This window comes from Dipodomys spectabilis, unplaced genomic scaffold, assembly GCF_019054845.1.
Source record: "Dipodomys spectabilis isolate Male_0828 unplaced genomic scaffold, ASM1905484v1 ptg000175l, whole genome shotgun sequence".
NCBI classification, from domain to species: Eukaryota; Metazoa; Chordata; class Mammalia; order Rodentia; family Heteromyidae; genus Dipodomys; species Dipodomys spectabilis.
Window position 1 is genome coordinate 17,153,176 of NW_024870852.1, and position 21,529 is coordinate 17,174,704.

The 21,529-nt window shown below is 40.3% G+C and overlaps 1 protein-coding gene across 2 annotated transcripts in view; it reads right to left on the reverse strand.

The window, feature by feature from the left end:
- The window catches only part of Chd6 (chromodomain helicase DNA binding protein 6), a 148,064-nt gene that overhangs the window by 54,399 nt on the left and 72,136 nt on the right, over positions 1 to 21,529 (reverse strand). For both annotated transcript variants that reach the window (XM_042694304.1, XM_042694303.1), the window contains exons 6-16: positions 19,035 to 19,097; positions 17,669 to 17,727; positions 16,961 to 17,078; positions 12,893 to 12,979; positions 12,591 to 12,725; positions 10,307 to 10,428; positions 8,769 to 9,012; positions 7,486 to 7,662; positions 6,842 to 6,985; positions 3,636 to 3,891; positions 2,664 to 2,874 (exon numbers count right to left, since the gene is read on the reverse strand). In XM_042694304.1, coding sequence (XP_042550238.1) covers positions 2,664 to 2,874; positions 3,636 to 3,891; positions 6,842 to 6,985; positions 7,486 to 7,662; positions 8,769 to 9,012; positions 10,307 to 10,428; positions 12,591 to 12,725; positions 12,893 to 12,979; positions 16,961 to 17,078; positions 17,669 to 17,727; positions 19,035 to 19,097 — 1,616 coding nt within the window. The remainder of the gene's footprint in view (positions 1 to 2,663; positions 2,875 to 3,635; positions 3,892 to 6,841; positions 6,986 to 7,485; positions 7,663 to 8,768; positions 9,013 to 10,306; positions 10,429 to 12,590; positions 12,726 to 12,892; positions 12,980 to 16,960; positions 17,079 to 17,668; positions 17,728 to 19,034; positions 19,098 to 21,529) is intronic.

Here is a 21,529-nt window from a genome sequence, read left to right on the forward strand (position 1 = left end):
ACAGCTGGAAAGGCAAAGAGCCTCAAGAACAAAGAAAACCTTGAGGGCTAATAAGTCTGAATGAGGAAATCAGACACCATAAAGTTTTCCACCCTGAACTTCAGCACAGCAGCAATTAACCCTCTGTGACAACTGTATTTTGAATGAGATCCCGAGGAGCTGATGTGGCTCATCAAACTGTAATTCTGAGTCATTGTCAAATCTCAACAAGAAGCAGGTGGGACTATGGAAAAACCTCTCAGGACTAGCTGGGGGGAGGAAAGTGACAAGTTTTTGGCATTAAAAAATGTTGACCTCAGAAATCTTGAAGGAAAATGAAGAATTTTTTTGTCTCCCAGCAATAACCAGTTGGAAAATACACACACATGCACACACATGCAGAGGCAGGGGAGAAAAGGAGAATGAACATGCGTTCACAACCAATAAAAACATCTAACATGTTCAGGATGAAACTCAGGAAGAAATACAGAACTGGTAACGCGACACTGGAGCACTGGTGACAGTTTACTGCTGCATTCATAATACCAACAGAGGTCTGTACAAAAGACTTGAGTAAAAAATGAGCATAATATATTCCGATTTTGCAAACATGTTGCTCCTACACTACTTAATGTGTAAGAGCCAACAGAAATCCCACCACATGGATATATGTCTATACATCTATAAACATTCATTTTCTGGAGTTGGGGTCTTGAGTGGTCACAGGTTTAAAGAAAAAGAAATTTCTGGAATAATACACAAGAGCAAAAGAATAGAAGCACTGTCAAAAGAACAGAAAGGCTAGTACAGATCTCACTTTGTTTTTATTTTTTTGTGGACAGTATTTTATTTTATAAGGATAAGGTAAATAAAAGATGACTAGTGAACAGAAAAGTAGAAAACAGACACATTTGGAAAGAAAAGAAACTTCCTTTAATGTCATTAACCAAAATAATAGAAAGAATGGAAGGTGAAATGCAAAAAGAAAACAAGAAATCCAGGTAAGGATTATGAGTGAATGTCACATTTAATTTGTTGATTGGTTCAAATCTTTAGTAAAATGACATTAAAACATATAGCCCTTTCCTCCCAACAAATCTATAAATAGAAGTGGCAACATCCTAGAAGGTAGGAAGCATGCCAAGTGGTATTTGATTGGGAAGAAATGCAGAATCCCAGGCAAAACTCAGCCTAACTTAATACTGCAGAATATCAGACATCTTAATACTGAGAATATCAGATATTGGTGTCACTAGATACCTGAACAGTCTTGAAAACACAGTATCTAATGGAATATTTGTATCCATTACCCTTTAGATGATCCATTCTAGCCTTGAAGAGGATAAAAGACCTCTATCCTCTAACTACTCTGAGAATCTCTGAAACTGAAACATAGGTCTGAAACTGAAAATAGGGAAGAGAGACCCCTATCCTGTCTCCTCCCCATCCCCATAATCAACTTAGAACAGAGTCAAGGGCTTCCACTCTTTAGGTAGGAGAAGAAGAGTCAAAATCATCAACACTGGAGGGTTCCTAGTGAAGCAGCCCAGCTGGATGAATAGCTCTCACATGTACAAAATGAAGTTCACAGTCAAGAAGCTCCATTCATAAGCCCAGAGCTTCAAAGAACAATGGCTCACCATCTGATGGCCAAAGACACCAGACAATGAGCAAAGTCCCTCATCTGAATCACAGAGGCTTAGTTTCTGCTCTTGTGGGGCTAACCCTCTAGCAAAAAAGACACAGTCTATGCAAAATATAAAATAATAACAATAGAAAAAAATAAATGAGTAGTAAAAACTGACTTGAAGGTACTAGAGAGCCACTGCCTGGCTTTGAAAACTGTAGCCAAACTTCAAATACCCACTGTCACTTTCAGATTGCTGGTGTGTATCAGTGTCTGAATGTTGGAGGTACAGTGTATGATTTAACGAATGCAAACTAATCACATACCCACAGTTTTCGCACCTGCATGAGAACCAGAAGTCAGGTTCAAAGAATTATAGAAGCCACAGCTAGTATGTCATAAAATGTTAGAGGGCCGGCTGAGTGAATATGGAGATAGAGATCCTTTTCTTTTTTTTTTTTTTGGGGGGGGGGGGTCCAGTCATGGGGCCTGAGCTCTGGGCCTGGGCGCTGTCCCTCAGCTCTTCAGCTCAAGGCTAGCGCTCTACCACTTGAGCCACAGCACCACTTCCGGCTTTTTTCTCTTTTGCTTATGTGGTGCTGAGGAATCGAACCCAGGGCCTCATGCATGCAAGGCAAGCGCTCTACCACTGAGCCTACCACCTTCCCAGCCCCTAGAGATCCTTTTCCTGTGAGTTGTTAGCTCATGTGTTCAGAAATCTGATGTCATATTGCTCTTATTATTAAGCCACACAAATGTTAAAACACTTAGTTTCTTATTCAATATTACGTTAATTTTGCTTCTTCCAACTAAAGTGAATATACACCATCGTGGAATTTTTCTGAAGCAAGAGACTCCATATAGCTTCCATATAAGCTATGATATTCACTTTGAACAGTTAAGCTTGTGTCTGTTTGGTAATACAATTAATTCTGAATTTTAATATTTGAGGGAAGAATCTCTTATCATTTTTGAATGTTATGTTGTTATAGCAGCATATCTGAATGGATCAGTGAATGAATGCCCAGTGCTGGATCAGCACTCTGACAAATCTCACCTCCTCTGGATGAGATAATCTTCCAAGATGTCAAGGCAGCGCACCATTTGGGAGAAGATGAGCACTTTGTGGCCACCTGCGATCAGCTTAGGGAGCAGTTTATCTATCAGCACCAGCTTCCCTGCTGCCTGGATCATGGCCTGCAGCTGAAAGTCAGAGGCATCAGGGCTGTGGGTTTTTCGGAAATCTTCTAGAATTTTTTCCTCTGCCCCTGTAAAGCAATGGAACAAAACTCTTCTTTAAACAAAAGTGTAAGTGTAAAAACTGTTCTCTGCTTTACAGAACCTGAGAAAAATGAAGGGGGTTTAAGTCCTGGACTCTCAGTCCAGTGAAAACATGCTGGGTGTTGTGCTCCTGGTCTGAGCCAGGCAGGCCACCTTGTAAAGGACGAGAATTCCTGCCAGAAAATGAAAGGACTGAAATGTCAAACACTCAGGTAAGGAAATCTCAACTGTTGGCAGAAGTCCTGCATACTTGTAGTCATCACAAGATTGCATTTTGATGTACAAATTTCTCAAAAGTTTCATTAAAAAAAAAACCCAAACAACAACAAAATAAACTTTGCCCAAATCTTCTCTAAGTAGTATAGTTAACTGTTTTAATTTATCTAGAGGTTTAACCTCATTGCAGAATTGCCATCCAATGAAGTGATATGACACATTGCCGTGCACCCAAGTGTCTGAGCTCTAGTTTGTACAGTTTACTGTATGAAAGGGTACCAAATTGCTGAGTGCTGACATCTGCTCCTGGGAAGCCGGGTTCAGAAGAACTGTGGGAGCTCAACATTGGTTCATTCCAAACTTAGCTCTGCAGATTTATAAGCTATGGTACTTCTCTGAACCTGAGTTCTATATTATGAAAAAGGTATGTTCTAGCATCTAATGAAAACTTGTACATGAGATCTTTGCTTATCACTGGCTTCTGGCAGAGGCCTGTGCTACTGCTGAGTTACTTCCTGCTGGCCTGACTCACCATTGATCAGGTAAGGATGGTTGCAGCACTTTCTCAGCTCCATCATGGTATTGATGAGGTTGGGCATGTTATGCTGATTTGCTCCCTTTGTCAGGAAGGAAAAGTTTTTCTCCAGGATGGCACGGTAGTACTTTTTCTGAATATTGGTCAGTTCTACTTCAATGATTGTCTCTTGTTTGGGAGCCAGGTTCTTTTCCACATCATCTTTCAGGCGCCGAAGCATCATTGGTTTTAGGATAGACTGCAGTTTCTTTACCTGTTCAGGGAAATGACATCTATTTAACTGCCTCAATTCTAACTGAAAGATTGTTGGAGTAGTCCAACCTTCACTATAATCTTTTCAATGTCTAATCATAGTACTGTGCAGCACACTAAAAGACCATGGATTGATCCCTGAAAATAGGGAGTTTGCCACAATACTGGAAGAAAAAGGGGATCTGGTTTTAATGCACAATTAAATCACCTATGTGGCAATTTCACAAGATAAAAAGGGAGAAAGATAGAAGACAGCTCCTATTCTCTAAGATTGAGAAAGCAAACTTCTCTCACTGTCTCTTAACACGCACACACACACATACACACACATACATGCAAGCACAGCAATAAAGTAAGAATAAGAATATTTTAAGCCTTGTTAGGAGGTACAAATGATACATAACCAAGGAAAGACTTGGATGCTGAAAGAATGGAAGAGGAATTCAAGGCAATCTGGAAATGGAGTCCTCCTATGCCTTTTAAGAAACAGCAGCAGTGTATCTGTTTGGGAGTCCCAGTGTGTGAAGAATTAAGTGTTTACAGTGACATCTCCCATTTCATCATGGGAGCTGTCACATCAGGGGCATGACAAGCCTGAGAGCATTCATAATTTACTATGATTTTTTTTTTTTTACTTCATCTGACAGCCCATTCCTGGATAGAGACATCCACTCACATGACCAAACCAGCAAGGTAACTTGATTCCTCTTCCAGGAAGACAATGATAAGGTTTCAAAGGTAATGCACCTAAGCTAACCTAAGGCTAAAATAAAATAATGGTAAGATTAATCCAGATGGGAAAATAAAATAGGAGAAAATGAAAGTAAAAAGAAATCAAGTTTCAAGTAAGAAAGGGCCATTCAAAATTTTAAAAGGGGCAAAATCTTCTGTGGCAATGCTTCCTGAAGAAATATAACATGACATCAGAGAGTAGCTTAGGAGACTCACTAGAACAGGTTTTAGACAATGTATATACTTTTTTTTAGAAATAGATGTTTTCCACGGCTTTTATTTAATGTGTTTTAAAATACAGAAGCAAGGGTAAAATGGTGGTTGTCAGAGACTGGTTTAAGGTGTGGAGTTTGAGTGATGTTGACTGAATAATAAATGCAAACTTCAGACAGAATAAGTTCAAGAGATCTGCTGTATGACATAGTGACTAGCATTAATAATGTACTCTTGGTAGCTCTGAGAGTGGACTTGGAGTGTTCTCAATACAAAGAATAAGTAGGTGAAGTAATGCATGTTAATTAGCTCAACTGAGCCAATCTACCACATTATAAAATATATCATTTTTGTCAAATAAAACATAACTTTTAAGTAAATAAAATAGACATTTGATGCCATTTTAATGGTTTTATTCTGACTAAACCAATTTTAAATCTAATTATTTTAAAGACTTTGATTTTACCAACCAAGGGCATTCAGGAATCAAATTCCCCAAACAGGCGAGGAGTCACTATGTAAGAGCCCAAGAAAAAGACACAACTAGCTAATGTTAAAGATAGGGACAAATGTCAACCTGCCACATGCTGGGTTCAGCTTTTGCCCTTCACTTGGTTCCTACCTTGAATCATTTAGAGTATACTATATGCCAGACACTGTGCTGGTCAATACAACAAACACAACTTTGGAGAAGATGTGGCCTTGTCCTCAAGGAGATCGTTGTCTAGAAGAAGAAAAAATGCATACCACAAATTCAGTGCGATGGGAGGAGAGGACGTTATTTCTAATGGTCCAAAATGGAGAGGACAGGAGCTGGCTTTTGAAGGACCAAAAGACACTACAAATGCAGAGGGAATTATGTCTGATTATTTGCTAATTTCCAAGTGTGACTTGTATCCCGAGTAGAAAGAAACAGAATAGATCCATATTCTTGACATTGTTAGTAAATTTCCAAATTCACTTTCACACTTCAACTACATCAATTTAGCAGATCCAACGATGTCATTCCAATAGTACAACCATGCATGATTTCTACATTAGCTATAGATTCTTCAATATGCCATCCAAGACTTTCCCAACAATGTACATAACTGCAAACCACTCAGGGCTTCTGATACCTCCCAATTCATCCTCCTATTTTCAGCTCCACCAGATGATACCACACTTCCTTGCTCTGGTTATGCTGGGACTTTTCTTATGCAAAGTAGTTACCACCTCTCTTCTCTACCTGTTGAAAACTTATCTACCCTAAAAATGCATGTGGTCATTCTTACTAGGCTCTTTCTTGCTAGAAAGGCATTCTACACTTCAGCTATGCCCCTAGTCCTTTCAGATAGAGTCTTGTCTTATATTTTTACAATCTTCCTACTATTGTCTCCTGTGTAGCTAGGATCACAGACATGAACCACCACACCTGACTTTTGCTCTTCCCCCATTATTTCTTCCTCTTAAGACATTTAAACCCATCTGACTTATTTCTGTAATTCTCATAGAGACTTTATCAACAGTAGATATTTATTAATATTGGTTGTTTTGAATTATCTTTAAATCTGACAGACTTGACTATGACCTTCAAAAACTGAGGAAATACAGTTAATCTGGACATAACTGGACTTAGACAACTACTTTAGGCACACAAGTGCCTTCTTTTTCTCATTCCCAGTGCACTGTGCAACAGTTAAGACAGAGAATTTGTTGCAGATTATGAGAAAGAATGAGGGATGAGGGAAGAAGAAGGAAGTACCATGTTCCTGAGGTCTCAAACGTACAAGGGAGCTCAGTGAAGCAGGCCTAATGTTAACCTAAGATACAGTGGATGCTAACTCATCTATGCTCTGCAGCAACTAATAATTGGGTGAGCCCTGTCCAACATAAAGAAAACCACAACATAAAAGACACACTAATCATTTTACCAGATGAGGAAACTTGCTCAATTCTCCATGACTTCTTTTTCCCTGGCATAAAGGTAACCATCATGTCTCCTTGATCCTTCAGCCCCTTATTACCTGTTCTTCTGTTTTCAGATCTCCAAACTCCTCCAAGAAAGCAGTCTCTGAAGGAAACTGTGATGGCTCCAGAAAATTCAGCAAACTAAAGAGTTCTTCCACCGAGTTCTGCAAGGGTGTTCCAGTGAGCAGCACTTTATGTTCCTGCATAGATGACAAGGATATGATGAAAAGTGTTTCAGGCACACAAGAATACATTTTACTGGGGAAAATTAAGTCGGGGACTCTGGGCTCAATCGGAGGCAATTCTATCCTGCTTTAACGAAAAGCCAAGGTGCCAGCACTTCACAGGAGTATACTCATTAACAGATCAACATTCCTTTCATATTGAGTTCAGCAGCAATTTCACGATCACTAAAGTTCATTCACTCAGAATCTGTAAGTAGCAACCCACCACATTCTGGGTACTGTCCTAAGGTAGCAGTGTTAAAAGGCAGTAACCAGAAAGCAAACCAAACGGCAACACCTTACATTTCCAGGTCAAAATGTCTTGGTTTTCAGAGTTCCCCGAGTCCTGCTTGGAGTCAATCTCTGGTGAAAAGGACTATGGGCAAGTAAGTTCTTCACATTTGAATGGCTACAGAATGTTCTCTGCATTGGGAACAGAAGGAACCTATTTATGTTAAAAGCTGACCCATTCTCACCAGCGCCATGAGCTTCAGTCCCTCTAGAAGTTTGCAGTTCCTATTCTTCAACCTGTGAGCCTCATCAATTATCACACAGCTCCAGTGAATCTTCTTCAGTTCTGGGCAATCTGCCAGGATCATCTCAAACGTTGTAATGACGACATGGAACTTGAAGACTCCTGAAAGGGGATTTCCCTGAGGATGACATAACCGGAGGCAGAGCTTTACACCATGGCTACTGAATTCTGCTGGATTAGAAAGGGCAGAAGAATTTACTGCTAAGGCCTAGGTGAGATCCCAACATGCACTGCTTTTCTACATGTGAGAAAGGCAGGGAATGGGAAGGAGAAGCCAGCTAATCAGACAAGAGGCCTCCCACTATTGATGAAACAAGTACGAGAACAAGTGTCCCCACAGAGGTGAGAAAGATTAGCTTCTCATTTATTAACTGCAATGGTCAGGAAGCAGATGGAGGAGATTCTCGCATCATCCCCAGCCAGATGACTGTCTAGCCAGATGCCTATAGCCAGACTATCCAAGGAAATCCTCTGCTACTTTTCAGTTAACTGAATTTTACCTTACAACTCAGGTTCTAATAATACAGACTGGACGTAGTCATCTTGATGAACCTGGGACAAGTGTTTACTAGATAAGACCTTTGCTTTTGAGCTGTCACATTTCAGAAGTAGAGCTGGATTAGAGTACACCTGAAAGTTCTTTCAAGTGTCTCTACTGTGTATGGAGCCTTGGGGGAGAGCACATTGTCTTTCCTCTGCTTGGGGTCATTTTTTTTTCAATTATAAAAATTTAGTACCTAGGACAAGTAATACTGTACTCAGTATGTGATTATATGTAACAAAATCTTTTTAAAAAGTTCTATTGTGTTTTTAATATGAATCCTGTTTTTACCTTTCTCTGTCCAATGTGTTCAGTTCCTCTCCAAATACCCTGGCTGGGAATCTAACTGCTATACATTAATTCTTCTCACTTCTTTTACTGAGCGTGTAATTTAAATAAAATTTGCATATAAAGGTAACTTCATAAACCAACCACTAAGCCAAGTTTTCAGTGTCCTAAAAAAACCTCTGGTGTATCTCAGCAAACAAAGCAAGCATGTCCTTCCATCCTGTGTTTTATATTAAATTAAAACCAATCACAAAGGAACAGTAAGAAATCACAGGACTCTACAAGTTAAGCCAACAGTAACCCAGGGGACAGAGCTTGAAAACTCTTCAAGTGTCAGAAAAGGCTGTTCTGAGCCCAAGAAGCCCAGGGGTCTTTGAGATTCACGTGCAGCTCACCTGTGCATCTCTGTACACCATTTCATACTGCTGGATCATCTGCCTGCTGATCTGACTGCCGTGGTACACAATGGCATTCATCTCAGTCCATGTCCGGAATTCCCGCTCCCAGTTAGTGATGGTTGAGAGAGGGGCAATGATGAGGAAAGGGCCATGGATTCCCCTGAGGAATATTTCTGAAAGGAACGTGATGGACTGGATGGTTTTCCCTAGGCCCATCTCATCAGCCAAAATACAGTTTTTTCTGCAGAGGGTAAGAAATGTCCATAATTCATTAGAAACTTCTAAGATTAGTGACAGCTAAAATGCTCTAATGGATAAGGTTATCCCAATGAAGGCTTTACCATAATATAACCGGCCAACTTAGAGAAAAGTGATGAAATAAGCTGATTAAAATATAAACTAACAATTATAAGACAAGGAGAAAAAAATACCTCAAAACTAAGACAAACTAAGTGTTTATAACTGAGACACTTCCTAGAAACCAAGGTAAAAATAAAATGCCTATTGTTTGCGTGTTATCACAGGACAATTTTTAGCCCATACAATAAAGTCCCTGCAGCGGAGACCCAGCATCACAGACTAGACACCAGAGCTGTGGCCTTGCAAGGCATGTAACCACCCTCTGACCTCTTCCTTCACAGTTCAGATGGCAACCCAAGACCTGAATTACTTGGGTGAGCCACACTCTTGGTCACACCATGAGTAAGTGGCTCTCCAAAGTCTCATCTAGGTGGGTTTTTCATTACAACATGCTATTGTATTAGAAAAAAAAAAATCACTACAAGTTATAATCTCAAGTGTTAAGAAAATCTGAATGTGAATCAATTATATAAGTTCAGTTATAGTGTGATAGGAACCAGGAACCAAAGAAATTAAAGAGTTTTATAGGTTAAATATACTACATATATGACTTACCAATGTTAGCAGAGTATACTCTAGAATCCAGAAGCATTTTGTTTCTCCTTCCTTCCTTCTTCCTTCCCTCTCTACCCATCTCCCTCACTCTCTTTGTTTCTTTGGGCCTGGGCTTGAATCAGTGCTATCCCTGAACTTTTTCAGCTCAAGGCTAGTGTTCTACCATTTGAGCTACAACTCTAGTTTTATTTGGTGATTAGCTTTGAATCATGATCCTCAGATCTCAGCTGTCCTGGGTAGCTAGGGTTATAGGTATAAGCCACTAGTGCCTGGTAGAAGCATCTTCTCATAGAACCTTTTTTGTAGATTTGTGGGCATGGAGACGGTAAGGACTTGGACAAACTTCCAGGATCTTTTGTTTTTTGTTGCATCTAAGTTATCATAACCTTTTGATTAGATTCTTACCCCAGGCCCCATCCTACCCTAGGCATATAGTCGGTGATAACTTCTCCTTTGAGTTGGAAAACCATCTGACATAAAGGTAGTCTTGGCATGACCCTAAATTGGGGGCTGTGCTACTCTCTTCCCTCTGTTAAGGCTACTTTTACTTTAAGTTTTCTAGGCTTAAGGGAACAATATGCTTCCAACTGTAAACATTTCAGCTGCTTCTGGCTCCTCACCTGTTATACCAATTAAAAAGAAGCCAGTTCATTCCCTCCAGTTGGTATTCCCGGAGCTGGTTACTGTTCTTATATTCCCGAGACTTCTCGAGCTTCTGCCAGGAGTCTGAAGCAGGCCGCTCCTAGGAAGAAAACAATAACACAGTTCAGAGACTGGAATGTTAGAAACTTGACACAGATAATTATGCACAATGAGGCAAAATCTCACACGATGCTGAGACTGGTTTCAAATTGCAATAATTATATTCTGAATAATGGATTGTCATTTTCTACCATTTCTACAGATTTAAGAACAGTTTAAGACCTGTAAGTGAGAAATAGACCTGTCTAAAATCTTGATAAGTCTTTTATTACTTTACCAAGATTTCTGAGTTTCTTTTTTTTTTTTTTTTAAATTTATTTTATTTTATTTGTGAACATACTGTACAGAGGGGTTACAATTACATGGGCAGGATAATGCGTACATTTCTTACCAAGCATTGCAGCCTCCTCCTTTGTTTACCCTTCACATCCCTTCCCAGCCTCCCCCCTCCACCCCCCAGTCGATTTCTGAGTTTCTTATATTTAAAATTACTACATTTTAATTGGCTGATAAGCTAATATTAGTCAGGTTGATTTTTATTTCTACAAACAGAATTTCTTTTATTTCCTTGGGCCTACAATATCAGCTCAGGAAAGTACACTGGGCCAAAGATTGTTTTCACTGATTTCTAAAAGCAGCACAAAAGGCAGGAAAAATATGCATAATCATCAAAACAGTAAACTCTTGAAATCCTCTTTAAAATAGAGGCAGTCTTACCACTTTGTATTTCCATAGGAAACATCACTTCTGAAAGTAATTAATTTTCTCTATACCAAAATGAGAAGCCACATTCTTACATGTTAAATTCCAAGTGATCTATAAGGTGTATATCTGGATTCTTCCATCTTTTCCATTGGCTTGTTTTCCTATTACAGCAATTGAACTACTTTAATTACTGTAGCCAAATATCTAGTGAGAGAATTAAGTTTCTGAAATAATGATTATAATCTATCTTATTTACTAATCTGTAACTTTAGGATTAATTTGTCAAATTCTTTTAAAATCCCACTAGAATTTCAGTTAGAATTACAGCAAATTTTTTTTTTTTTTTTGGTCATGGGGCCTGAACTCTGGGCCTGAGTGCTGTCCCTCAGCTCTTCAGCTCAAGGCTAGCGCTCTACCATTTGAGTCACTTCTGGCTGCTTATGTGGTGCTGAGGAATTGAACCCAGGGCCTCATGCATGCGAGGTAAGCACTCTACCACTGAGCCACCTTCCCAGCCCCATAATGAACTTCTTATTTGGGGGGGAAATTTAAATGTTTATGTATTGAGCTTTCCTATCCAAAGTTTTTACTTGTTAAGTTTTTTTTTTTTGTTTTTTTTTTGAGAGACATGGTCATCTTCCTTATAGATGAACCCTAAGCCAGAGGTGGGGAACGCCTAGCCTACTACCAAATAAGGTCCTGAAATCATCTGATCTGGTCCTGCCAAGACCTGCAGGCAGGACTCAAAACTCAGTAAAGCTACCTTTTTTCATAGCAACATAACTATCAATACTAACTAACATCACATGTCATATGGCCTGTGGCAAAAAGCAGGCATCCCATCTCTATGCCTAAGCTAGTAAGTTAGGATCTGAAAACAAAAGCAAAACCAAAAAACAGCTATGTTTATGGTTACAAATGAAAATAGTCAACTTCTAGCTTTTATTATTTCGGGGGTGGGGGGAAGGTGGTGGTAAAGGTTAATGGGGTTTGAAGTTGCCTGGAGTGCTACTATTTTAGCCATGCCTCTGGTCCTGCTTTTTGTGGTTATTTTGGAGATGGAATCTCACAGATTGTTCTGCCCAAACTGTGACCCTTGTATGTCAGCCCGGTTGTGGGACTTGTACTCTAGAGCCTGGGCACTGTCCCTCAGCTCTACCACCTTGAGCCACAGCACCACTTCTGGTTTTCTGGTGTTTAACTGGAGATAAGAGCCTCATGGACTTTCCTGCCCAGGCTGGCTTTGAACCGTAATCCTCAGATCTCAGCCTCCTGAGTAGCGGGATTATAGGTGTGAGTCACCAGCGTCCAGTTTCTAAGGTTTTTAAATGCCATACACACACCAAACTAAAGGTCAGACCTAAAACTGACTAGGACACAGGCAAAAACTAACTTGGGGAGGAAAAGACTTTGAACTTCAGGCTCATGAGGCAGTGACAGAGAAACCCGGCCAATGGCATCGTAACTGCCAAACTTATGAGTAAGTAAATATATTACCACATGCTTAATTTCAGGAAGAACTTGAAGAGATTCAAATTCTTTAACTTTTGCAGGATCCACATCTTCCTCTAACTCCCATGTGCTCTCTTCATATGGCAGGGAACACCACTTCACTAGGTAATGTGTCACTTCCTGGTGGGAAGTGAGAGAAACGAGTGTCAGTCACATTAGGTCAACCTTTGAGAAACCACCCTATGTGCCAATATACAAATACTATTAAATCAAAGGCTGCGTATTAAAACAAGTTATGTGGGAAGAAGGGATAATGCTGTAGGACAAGCAAATAGCAACACACCTACCTCCCCTGTTTCTGCATCCTTGGTATGTGCCACCTCCAGGATACGATCCACTTCCACATAATCTGGATTGAACAAGTCTTCATCAGGCTAATGCAAACAGACGAAAAAGTTAACCAGAATAATTTCCTTCCTTCAGTTCTAAAACACAGGGTTTTACTTTTTTTTTTTTAAATTAAAAAATTGAGTATGTGTTAGTCTGGGGCTTCAACTCAGGGCATAGGCACTGTCCCTGAGTTTTTTTTGCAGTAGGCTAGTGCTCTACCACACAGCTTCACTTCCACTTTTTAGTGGTTAACTAGAGCTAAGAGTCTCATGGACTTTCCTGCTCAGCTGGGCTTTGAACTGCAATCCTCAGATCTCAGCCTCCAGAGTAGCTAGGATTATAGGCATGAGCCATCAGTGTCGGGCTCAGGTTTTACTTTGAATCCTATCAGAAAATGCAGACAGAAAGGGTTTGCTTGAGACCACAACACTAACAGATCGAACTATTTGAGGCTGCATCATGGCTAAGCAAGGCCTTTCCTGCTGCAGGTCATTACAGCAATGAGCAAAAATCACCATAGAGTTCCCTTGGCAACTTGGAACTAGATTTTTTTTCCTTTCTTATTAACAATAGCTAACACTGGAAGAGATATGAATGGAGTTTCTTGGTTATTTGTTTATTCTACTGATTTAGGTGACAGTTAACAAGTATGTTTATTTTGTAAAAAAATTCAGAGATGTTCACTTAAGATCTTACTTATTGTTATATATATATGATGCTCCCAAAAAAGTTTATTTACAAATCGACAACAAGCAACACTTAGGAATATTTTATGTGTGCTCCCCAGTTACGGTAAGTGCATTTATGTCTCAAAATGATCTGATGGCATGAAGAGGTGTCAAAATTCATTTCTGGAATAGGAAATTAGACAGGTTAAGTACTGACCATGTCTACAAGAGTGGTGTGAGGCAAATGGCTGACTGGCCAGTCTTTCCTACCTAAAAGGCTCTTCCTGGACCCAGCAAGGTGCTTTCAGGGTCTAGTCAATCTCGGTGACTAATCAGTGCAGAAACTCTTTATGCGGCATTTTTATTCAGTGCAGGAACTCTTTATGCGGCATTTTTAATCAGTGCAGGAACTCTTTATGCGGCATTTTTTAAAAAAATAAACTTACCTTCAGATTTAATTCCTGGGTGGTAATAATCTCACAAGTTTTTTTTTTATCAACATGAATTAAATTACTGCCAACAAGACTACATCTGGAAACCCATTTTCCTGGGTTCTGATCCCTCTCCCTTGCCAGTAGGACTGCACTATTTTTCTTGAGATACTAGAATATACAAGGCCTCATTTTGCTTGGCAAAATAAACATTTATTTCCTTTTGTCCACAGCCCTGCTGCCATTATCTGCGAGTTGGCACTGAGTGCAGGGACCATATTTCCACTATCATTAGAGCCTAAGTTCCTTCCTGTAACTGTCACTCAGAATGAACTGCTTCTTTTAGCAGTGATAAGTAATCTGATTTTTTTTTCTGTGTTGGCTTTTCAAAACCTCCTATCTGGACTAAAAATGAGAACAGAACAAAAACAAGTGGGGCTGAGGGTGTTGCTCAGTGGTTAGAGTCCTTGCCTAAAAACACACACACCAGTTTTTACAATTATTCTCCATATGTCATGATTCTAGACCCTGAATGATACAGAGAGCTAATATTTATGGAATACTGGCAATGAATATGAAGCAGGTACCATGCTAAGCACTTCTCATAAACACTGTGCCATTTACTCTCCACAATGTCTAAGATATGGAGGCTTTTTCAGTGTGATAGTATGTACATAGATATGTATACACACACAGAGGAATACTATTCAGACTTTAAAAAGTAAATCCTATTTTCCAACAACATGGTAAGTATAGACGAATATGGAAGGCATCATGCTAAGTGAAATAAGCCAGGCACAGAAAAACAAATACTGAGTAATTTCCCTCATGTGTGGAATGTGAAACAACCAAGCTCATCGAGGCAGAGTGTTAAGTACAACAGTGGCTTCTAGGGGAAGGCAGGTAGGGAAATGCTAGTCAAAGTTACAAAATTTCAGTTATATAAGGAGAATGTTCTGGAGATCCAATGTATAGCATGGTGATGACCGTCAAAAATACATTATAGGGGCTGGGAAGGTGGCTCAGTGGTAGAGCGCTTGCCTTGCATGGCTGAGGCCCTGGGTTCGATTCCTCAGCACCACATAAGCAAAAAGAAAAAAAGCCGGATGTGGCGCTGTGGCTCAAGTGGTAGAGCACTAACCTTGAGCTGAAGAGCTAAGGGACAGCGCCCAGGCCCAGAGTTCAGGCCCCACGACTGGACCCCCCCCCCCCACCAAAAAAAAGAAAAAATACACTACAGTGTATGCTTGAAATCTCACAAGAGGGTAGATCTTAAGAAGGGAAAAGGGAAAAGGGAGAGGGAAAGAAATGGCATTATGCGGGGTGATGGATATACTAAGTAGCTTGAATATGGCAGTTATCTCACAGCATATATAGTCATCAAAACATCAAGTTGTACCTCTTAAATATTTCCCCCCCCAATGGTATCTCAGTAATGCTGACAAAAACAACAGGTATTGTTGTATTGTAGGTATTCAATTGTAGGTATTCTGCAGGCTGCTATATAAGGAGCTTCACTTCTTATACACAGGAGTCTGGGTTTACAGGAGTTTATGCTGTGTATGCACACACACTTTGAGGAGGCCCCAGCAACCAGACCCAGTGCCCAGGTGCTAACCAACATGTAGTCCACTTCTACCTTTGCGGAGTGAGTCCCTCATGGAGTACCCAAATGAGGAACCCCCCTCCCCCAAAAAAAAACAGGCCTACCAGGACTCTATTTTTTTTGCAAGATAGTCTAGGATTGGTATGCCTTGGCATGCAATAAGCCAACAGATAATGATACTGTCAGCAATTTTCCTCCCTAGAGCTGTTATCTAATCATTTTCTTTGCTTCAGAATTGTCGAGATTCTTAAATATAAATTCCTATGTTGGAATTTCATTTTCCTATTTTACTCATCTCAACCTGTCCAGGCAAACCTGGACTTTGCCAGTTTCTCTTGGAGCACCAGACAGTTTGGAAAGACTTCATTTTCAGAAGGAGTCAGGATTTTAAGTCAGCTGGGTCTCCTTCATGAAGATGATCAACCCAAAGCCCAGTTATAGCTTCTGTCATAAAAACAGTTTCTTCCCAAGTTACTAACAAAAATGTCAACTAGGTCAAGATCAAAGACAGTGTTACAGAAACTATCTCCATTACTATTCACTGTTAAATTTACAATATATGCCAATCTTCTTAAAGTCCTTTTCTTCCCACCACAATACAAACTCCTGGAGTACAAACACACTAGACAAGAGGATTTACTGACATTATTCCATAATAATTTTTAATCACTAAAAGAGGTAACAATGCAAATATTAAATTGCTAAGCATATGAACAATTTCCTATAATTTGATGACATCTAGATGCACTTGAGAATTAGTAACTACATTTTAAGATTTTTTTTTTTCTTTTTCTTTTTTTGGCACCAGCTCTAGTACTTGAACTCAGAGCTGGGGTACTATCTCAGAGCTTTTGTGCTCAAGGCTGGTGCTCTACCACTTGAGCCACAGCTCCACTTCTGAATTTTTGGTGGCTGATTGAAGATTAGAGGCTCACAGACTTTCTGTGGGCTGGCCATGATCCCCAAATGTCAGCATCCTGAATGAGAATTACAGACATGAGCTATGACGGGCACCCAATTTAGACTAATTTTTCTTGCGTCTGTTCTTCAAAGGTTATTTTATTTTCTTCAAAAGTGTAGTGGCACACACCTGTAATCCTAGCTTCTCAGGTGTTGAAGAAGGGGAAGATGTCTACCTTGGTAGACAAATGATTTTCTTTGCTTTAAATCTGGACTACATTGGCCGCAGAGCAGCACAAAATCTATGGATGTGATCTGAGCAACAGACCTGTATAGGACTTCACTTTGGCCTTAGAAACTTTAACCCAGTACTTAATGCTGCAAAAAAAGTAGCCATCAAATAAGTATATATTGCTTCACCTCTGTAAAAATGTGCTTCATCTGGGCTTGCTTATTCCTAAAGCGCTTGATCTTCTGTGCGATGCGAGGATCCTTTTCCAGCTCTTCCATTGTGGCCCATTTACAATGTAAGTAGGAACTATCCAAAGACATACAAATTGTGAGACAAGCACACGACTAGCCAATGACTGAGCTTTAGGGTTTCAAAAGTAGGGGGACCCGCTTACATGGAAGTAGCTAGTGGTCTGTTATAAAACTGCTGGAGACTGTGCTTAGAAGGTCCTTGCCCTTAAGGGCAACAAGAAACCATGCAAAATGCAAAACCACAAAAATCGGCAAGCAACTCATCCTGCTGCTTCCACAGAAACTAGCTCTCCACAGCAGGAGGGGCAGATACGGGCAGGGTACCAAATATACATTGTGAAGAGCACAAGAGGGAACACCACAGGACAGTGGCTTTTTACCCTAGAGAGGTTTTAAACACATAAATCCTTGGGGCCCACTCTGGCTCTGAGTCAACTGGTCTTGAATGAAGAAAGGACTTCAGTAGTTTTAAAAAGCCCTCCAGGTAATTCTATGTGCAGCTCAAATTGAACATGACTGTCTAAGCTGAACTTGAGGCCTCTATGGCTTGACCCACAGATGCCAGTTGCTGAATGTATAGAAGACAATGAAGTGTTAAGGTTTCATTCATGTAAAATCCCCAGTACATATATTAAATAGACGTACAAATTTCTATACTTAACGTAGAATAGCTCTAGGTCGAATGGAGGCTCTCCAGGGTGAACCTGTAACCAAAGCAACAAGTTAGCATTCTAGATCCAAGGCAGATCACATTTAGATGCTAAAAGAAAACAATCAACACTTTTGCCTCACTTTATTCAAGATTTCTTGAAGATGTCTTCATTTTTCCAGGTCTTTTCCTAACAAGCTATTGATCAAGTTTTTCATAGGCTGAATGTACAGCCAGTGTGTGGGTTGGTTAGACCTCGTACTGGAATCCTTTCAAGGCCCAAGGAAGTATAGTACTCAGCTGATAAACCCAACCTGGCCCAGGGTTCTAAGAAATGTCAGGACCACAGCCTGGTGTACAAGTAACTTCATGGTTTGCTGGCTTCCTCCAATACCTTCTATCCTGAAACAATGTGAGGGTTTCTTTCACAAAATCCTGTTAACTGCCAGGTTCAGGTGGCTCACACATGTAACCCTAGCTACACAGGAGGTCTAAGATCTGAGGAATGTGATTTAAAGCCAGCATGGGCAGGAAAAATCCATGAGATTCTTATCTCCCATTAGCCAATCAAAAGACATTAAGTGGAGTTGTGGCTCAAGTGGTAGAGCTCCAACCATGAGCAAAAGAGCTCATGGACAGTACCTACCCCCTAGTTCAAGCCCCAGGACTGGCAACGCACAGACATTACCTGCCCTGCCCCCCTCAAAAAGAAAAAAAAACTGGAAATAAAGATTAACCTATGCTCTCACACCAGCACATTCTGTTGCTCAAGGAATTTTCCCTAGAGCTTTCCTATAGCCCTGAGATGTATAAAGAAAACTTCCATGTTTCCACTAGGACTCTATCCAATTTCTCCTCTTGGCCCTTGATGATTTCTAAAAATGTGTGCTAACTAGTAATGGAGCTCGAACTTAGGGCCACATGCTCTTGCCTGACATTTTTATTCAAGGCTGGAGCTCTACCACTTGTTCCACACCTCATTTCCAACTTTTTGCTAGCTAACTGGAGATAAAAATCTCAGATTTGTCTGTCCAAGCTGGCTTCGAACCAATTTCTTCAGATCACAGACTCCTGAATAGGTAGGATTACAGGTGTGAGCCATCAGCACTCTGCTCCCAATGATGACTACTGAAAAACTAGGATCACAATGGGAAAATGATCAATTCAAGCCACTTGAGATATTTAAAAGCTTTATGTCCTAAAATCCTCATGAGGGTAAAAGTAAGTATTGACTGTGGACAAATATTTCCCCCACGCTCTCACTCAGGACAAGAGGGACCATTTTATTTTCTCTAGCCAAATACCTCTTCCAGAGGATCAAAGCTATGTTGGGACAAAAAGCCACAAATAGAAGCCACTGACCTCCTGGACGGTCTTGGATGCCAGGATCTTCTCGATGATGTTTGCATCATCTTCTGGAGGCTCCTAGATTAAGAGAGACATAGGTTAAAAGGGGGGGAAAAAAAACCATTGGAGCAATGGAGATTGAGAGAATAACAGGTTGGGTACACCTTGTGTGAAATACCAGCCTTTCAGATTTTGGAAGACTAGCACAGATTACCCATTGGGTATCCTTAATCCTGAAATCCAAGGCTTGTGTATCATATTGGTATTTAAAAGATATCAAATTTCAGAGTATCTTGGATTAAGGATTTTTCTATTAGAGACACTTAATCTGTACTGTAGTAGCTACTGCTTCATTCAAAACCCCACCTTTGAGTACTAAAGACTCTAAAAAGATCTCATTTTGCAAAGCTAGAATTCAAGGAGATGGGTTCTAACCTCGGGGCACATTCCTATGACATGAGCAAAAGCCATTCTGCTTTCTAGACTCAATCTCAGGGCTGCTGTTAGCATTACTAAAGTTGGTTCTGGGTCTTCCCTTTGCTATAAAACTTGCTCTATTTTAATTTTCAGTAAAACAAAATAGAAAAAATCTTCAGAAAAGGATCTTCAGGCCTTAGAATCACAAAAGTCCCACTTCTCTAATACCTATCAGTTACTGACTTTGGGCAAGTCAACTGTTACCTACTAGTTTGCAAATGGTGGTAAAATACAGACCTCACTAGGTTACTGGGAGGGTAAAATATAGTATGAAATGTTTCTTGAACAGTAAGCACTGCCCACAAACTATTTAATTCCTTTCTATTGAACTATATTGTCACGACTTGTGTACGTAGAAGTGGCTGTTTTTCATTTATCCTTGACTATGAATCCCAACTGAATCATTTTTCCTACCGCACTCATCAAAATTTCTACTCTGAAATCACAGCTGAGATCTGAGGATCGCAGTCAGAAGACCAGGCAGAAAAGACCGTGAGACACGTATCTCCAATAAACTACTCAGAAAAAGCCAGAAGTAGAGCTGTGGCTCAACTAGTAGAGCACTAGCCTTGAACACAAAAAGGCTCAGGGACAGTGCTCAGGTTCTGAGTTCAAGCCCTAGGACTGGCAAAAAAAAAAAAGCTGTGTGAAAAATGACATTCTTATACTGAGTCAAATAACACTTTTTTTGGAGGGTGGGGGCTGGGCCTGAACTCAAGGGCCTTATAATAGCTCAGCTTGCTTGCTCATGGCTAGCATACTACCATTTGAGACACACCTTCAGCCCCATACTTTTGCTGTTATTTTGGAGATAGAATCTCATGTACTGTTCTACCTGAGGCTGACTTCAAACCATGATCCTCTGGATCATGGGGATAGCTAGGATTATAAGCATGTGCTATCAGCACCTGGCAAAAAACACTCCCATGTTTAAAACTATTTCAGGACTCTGAGTAGTTTAATTTTAGCAGTTTCACATGCACTAAAACCTTCTAGTCCTATCAAAATATGACACTTAAAAACACTATATGAAAAAAACATTACCAAATTTACTGTTCCAGGTTCCTAGTAGGAGTGGTCTAGAAGGATGATCTGTGCTGCATATTACCCCAGTTTCCTCGGTCTAGGGCTCAACTGTTCTAAAACCTTAACAATGAGGCGGGCGAGGGGAGGAGGTGTTCTGGTATTGAAGTAGGGGCTTGAATTCAAGGCCTGTTGCTCTACTTGGCTTTTTCACTCAAGACTGGCACTCTACCACTTGAGCTGCTCTTCCACCTTTCAGCTTTCTGCTGGTTAACTGAAGGTAAGAGTCTCACAGACTACCCCGTCCAGGTTGGCTTTGAACCTCAATCCTTAGATCTCAGCCTCCCAAGTAGCTATATAGATGTGAGCCACTAGTGCCTAGCTAAGTGGTGGGAATAAAGAAAATATTGTACTTTTGCTGGGGATGGTGGCTTACACTAATCCCAGCTATATGAAAGGCAGCGATCCAGCGAATCATGTTTTGCAACCAGCCCAAGAAAAGATTAGCAAGCTCTTCTCTCAACAAAAAGTGAGATGCTTCATATTAGTGATCTCAGCTACCCAGGAGGCCTTATGTAGAAAAATCCTTGATTTAGTGTGGCCCAAAGAGAAAGTGCAAGACCTTTTCTGAAAATAACTAAGGCAAAAATAAATAAATAAATAAAAAGGCTTGGGGCATGACTCCAATGGTAGAGCACCTGCCTACCAAGAACAAAGCCTTGGGGTTCAAATTCTAGTACTGCCAAGGGAGGGCTGGGGAAGAAAACCAAGAAAACATATTTCTTAAGATCTTAAATCAAGCTTTTCCCAGAAGTTGGAAAAGAGAGAGAGAGAAAAGCAAAGCAAAGGGCATATGGCAGGAAAGAATTATGGAAATTAGCAAATGGGCATAGACAGATGCTTTCAAAGGTTACAAATATTTACGACACTCCTCCAGACACATGGCACCATGCTAGGTGCCATGTCAAAACCAACCCCAAATGGCCGGTCTCTTCTCAAAGCCCAACAAG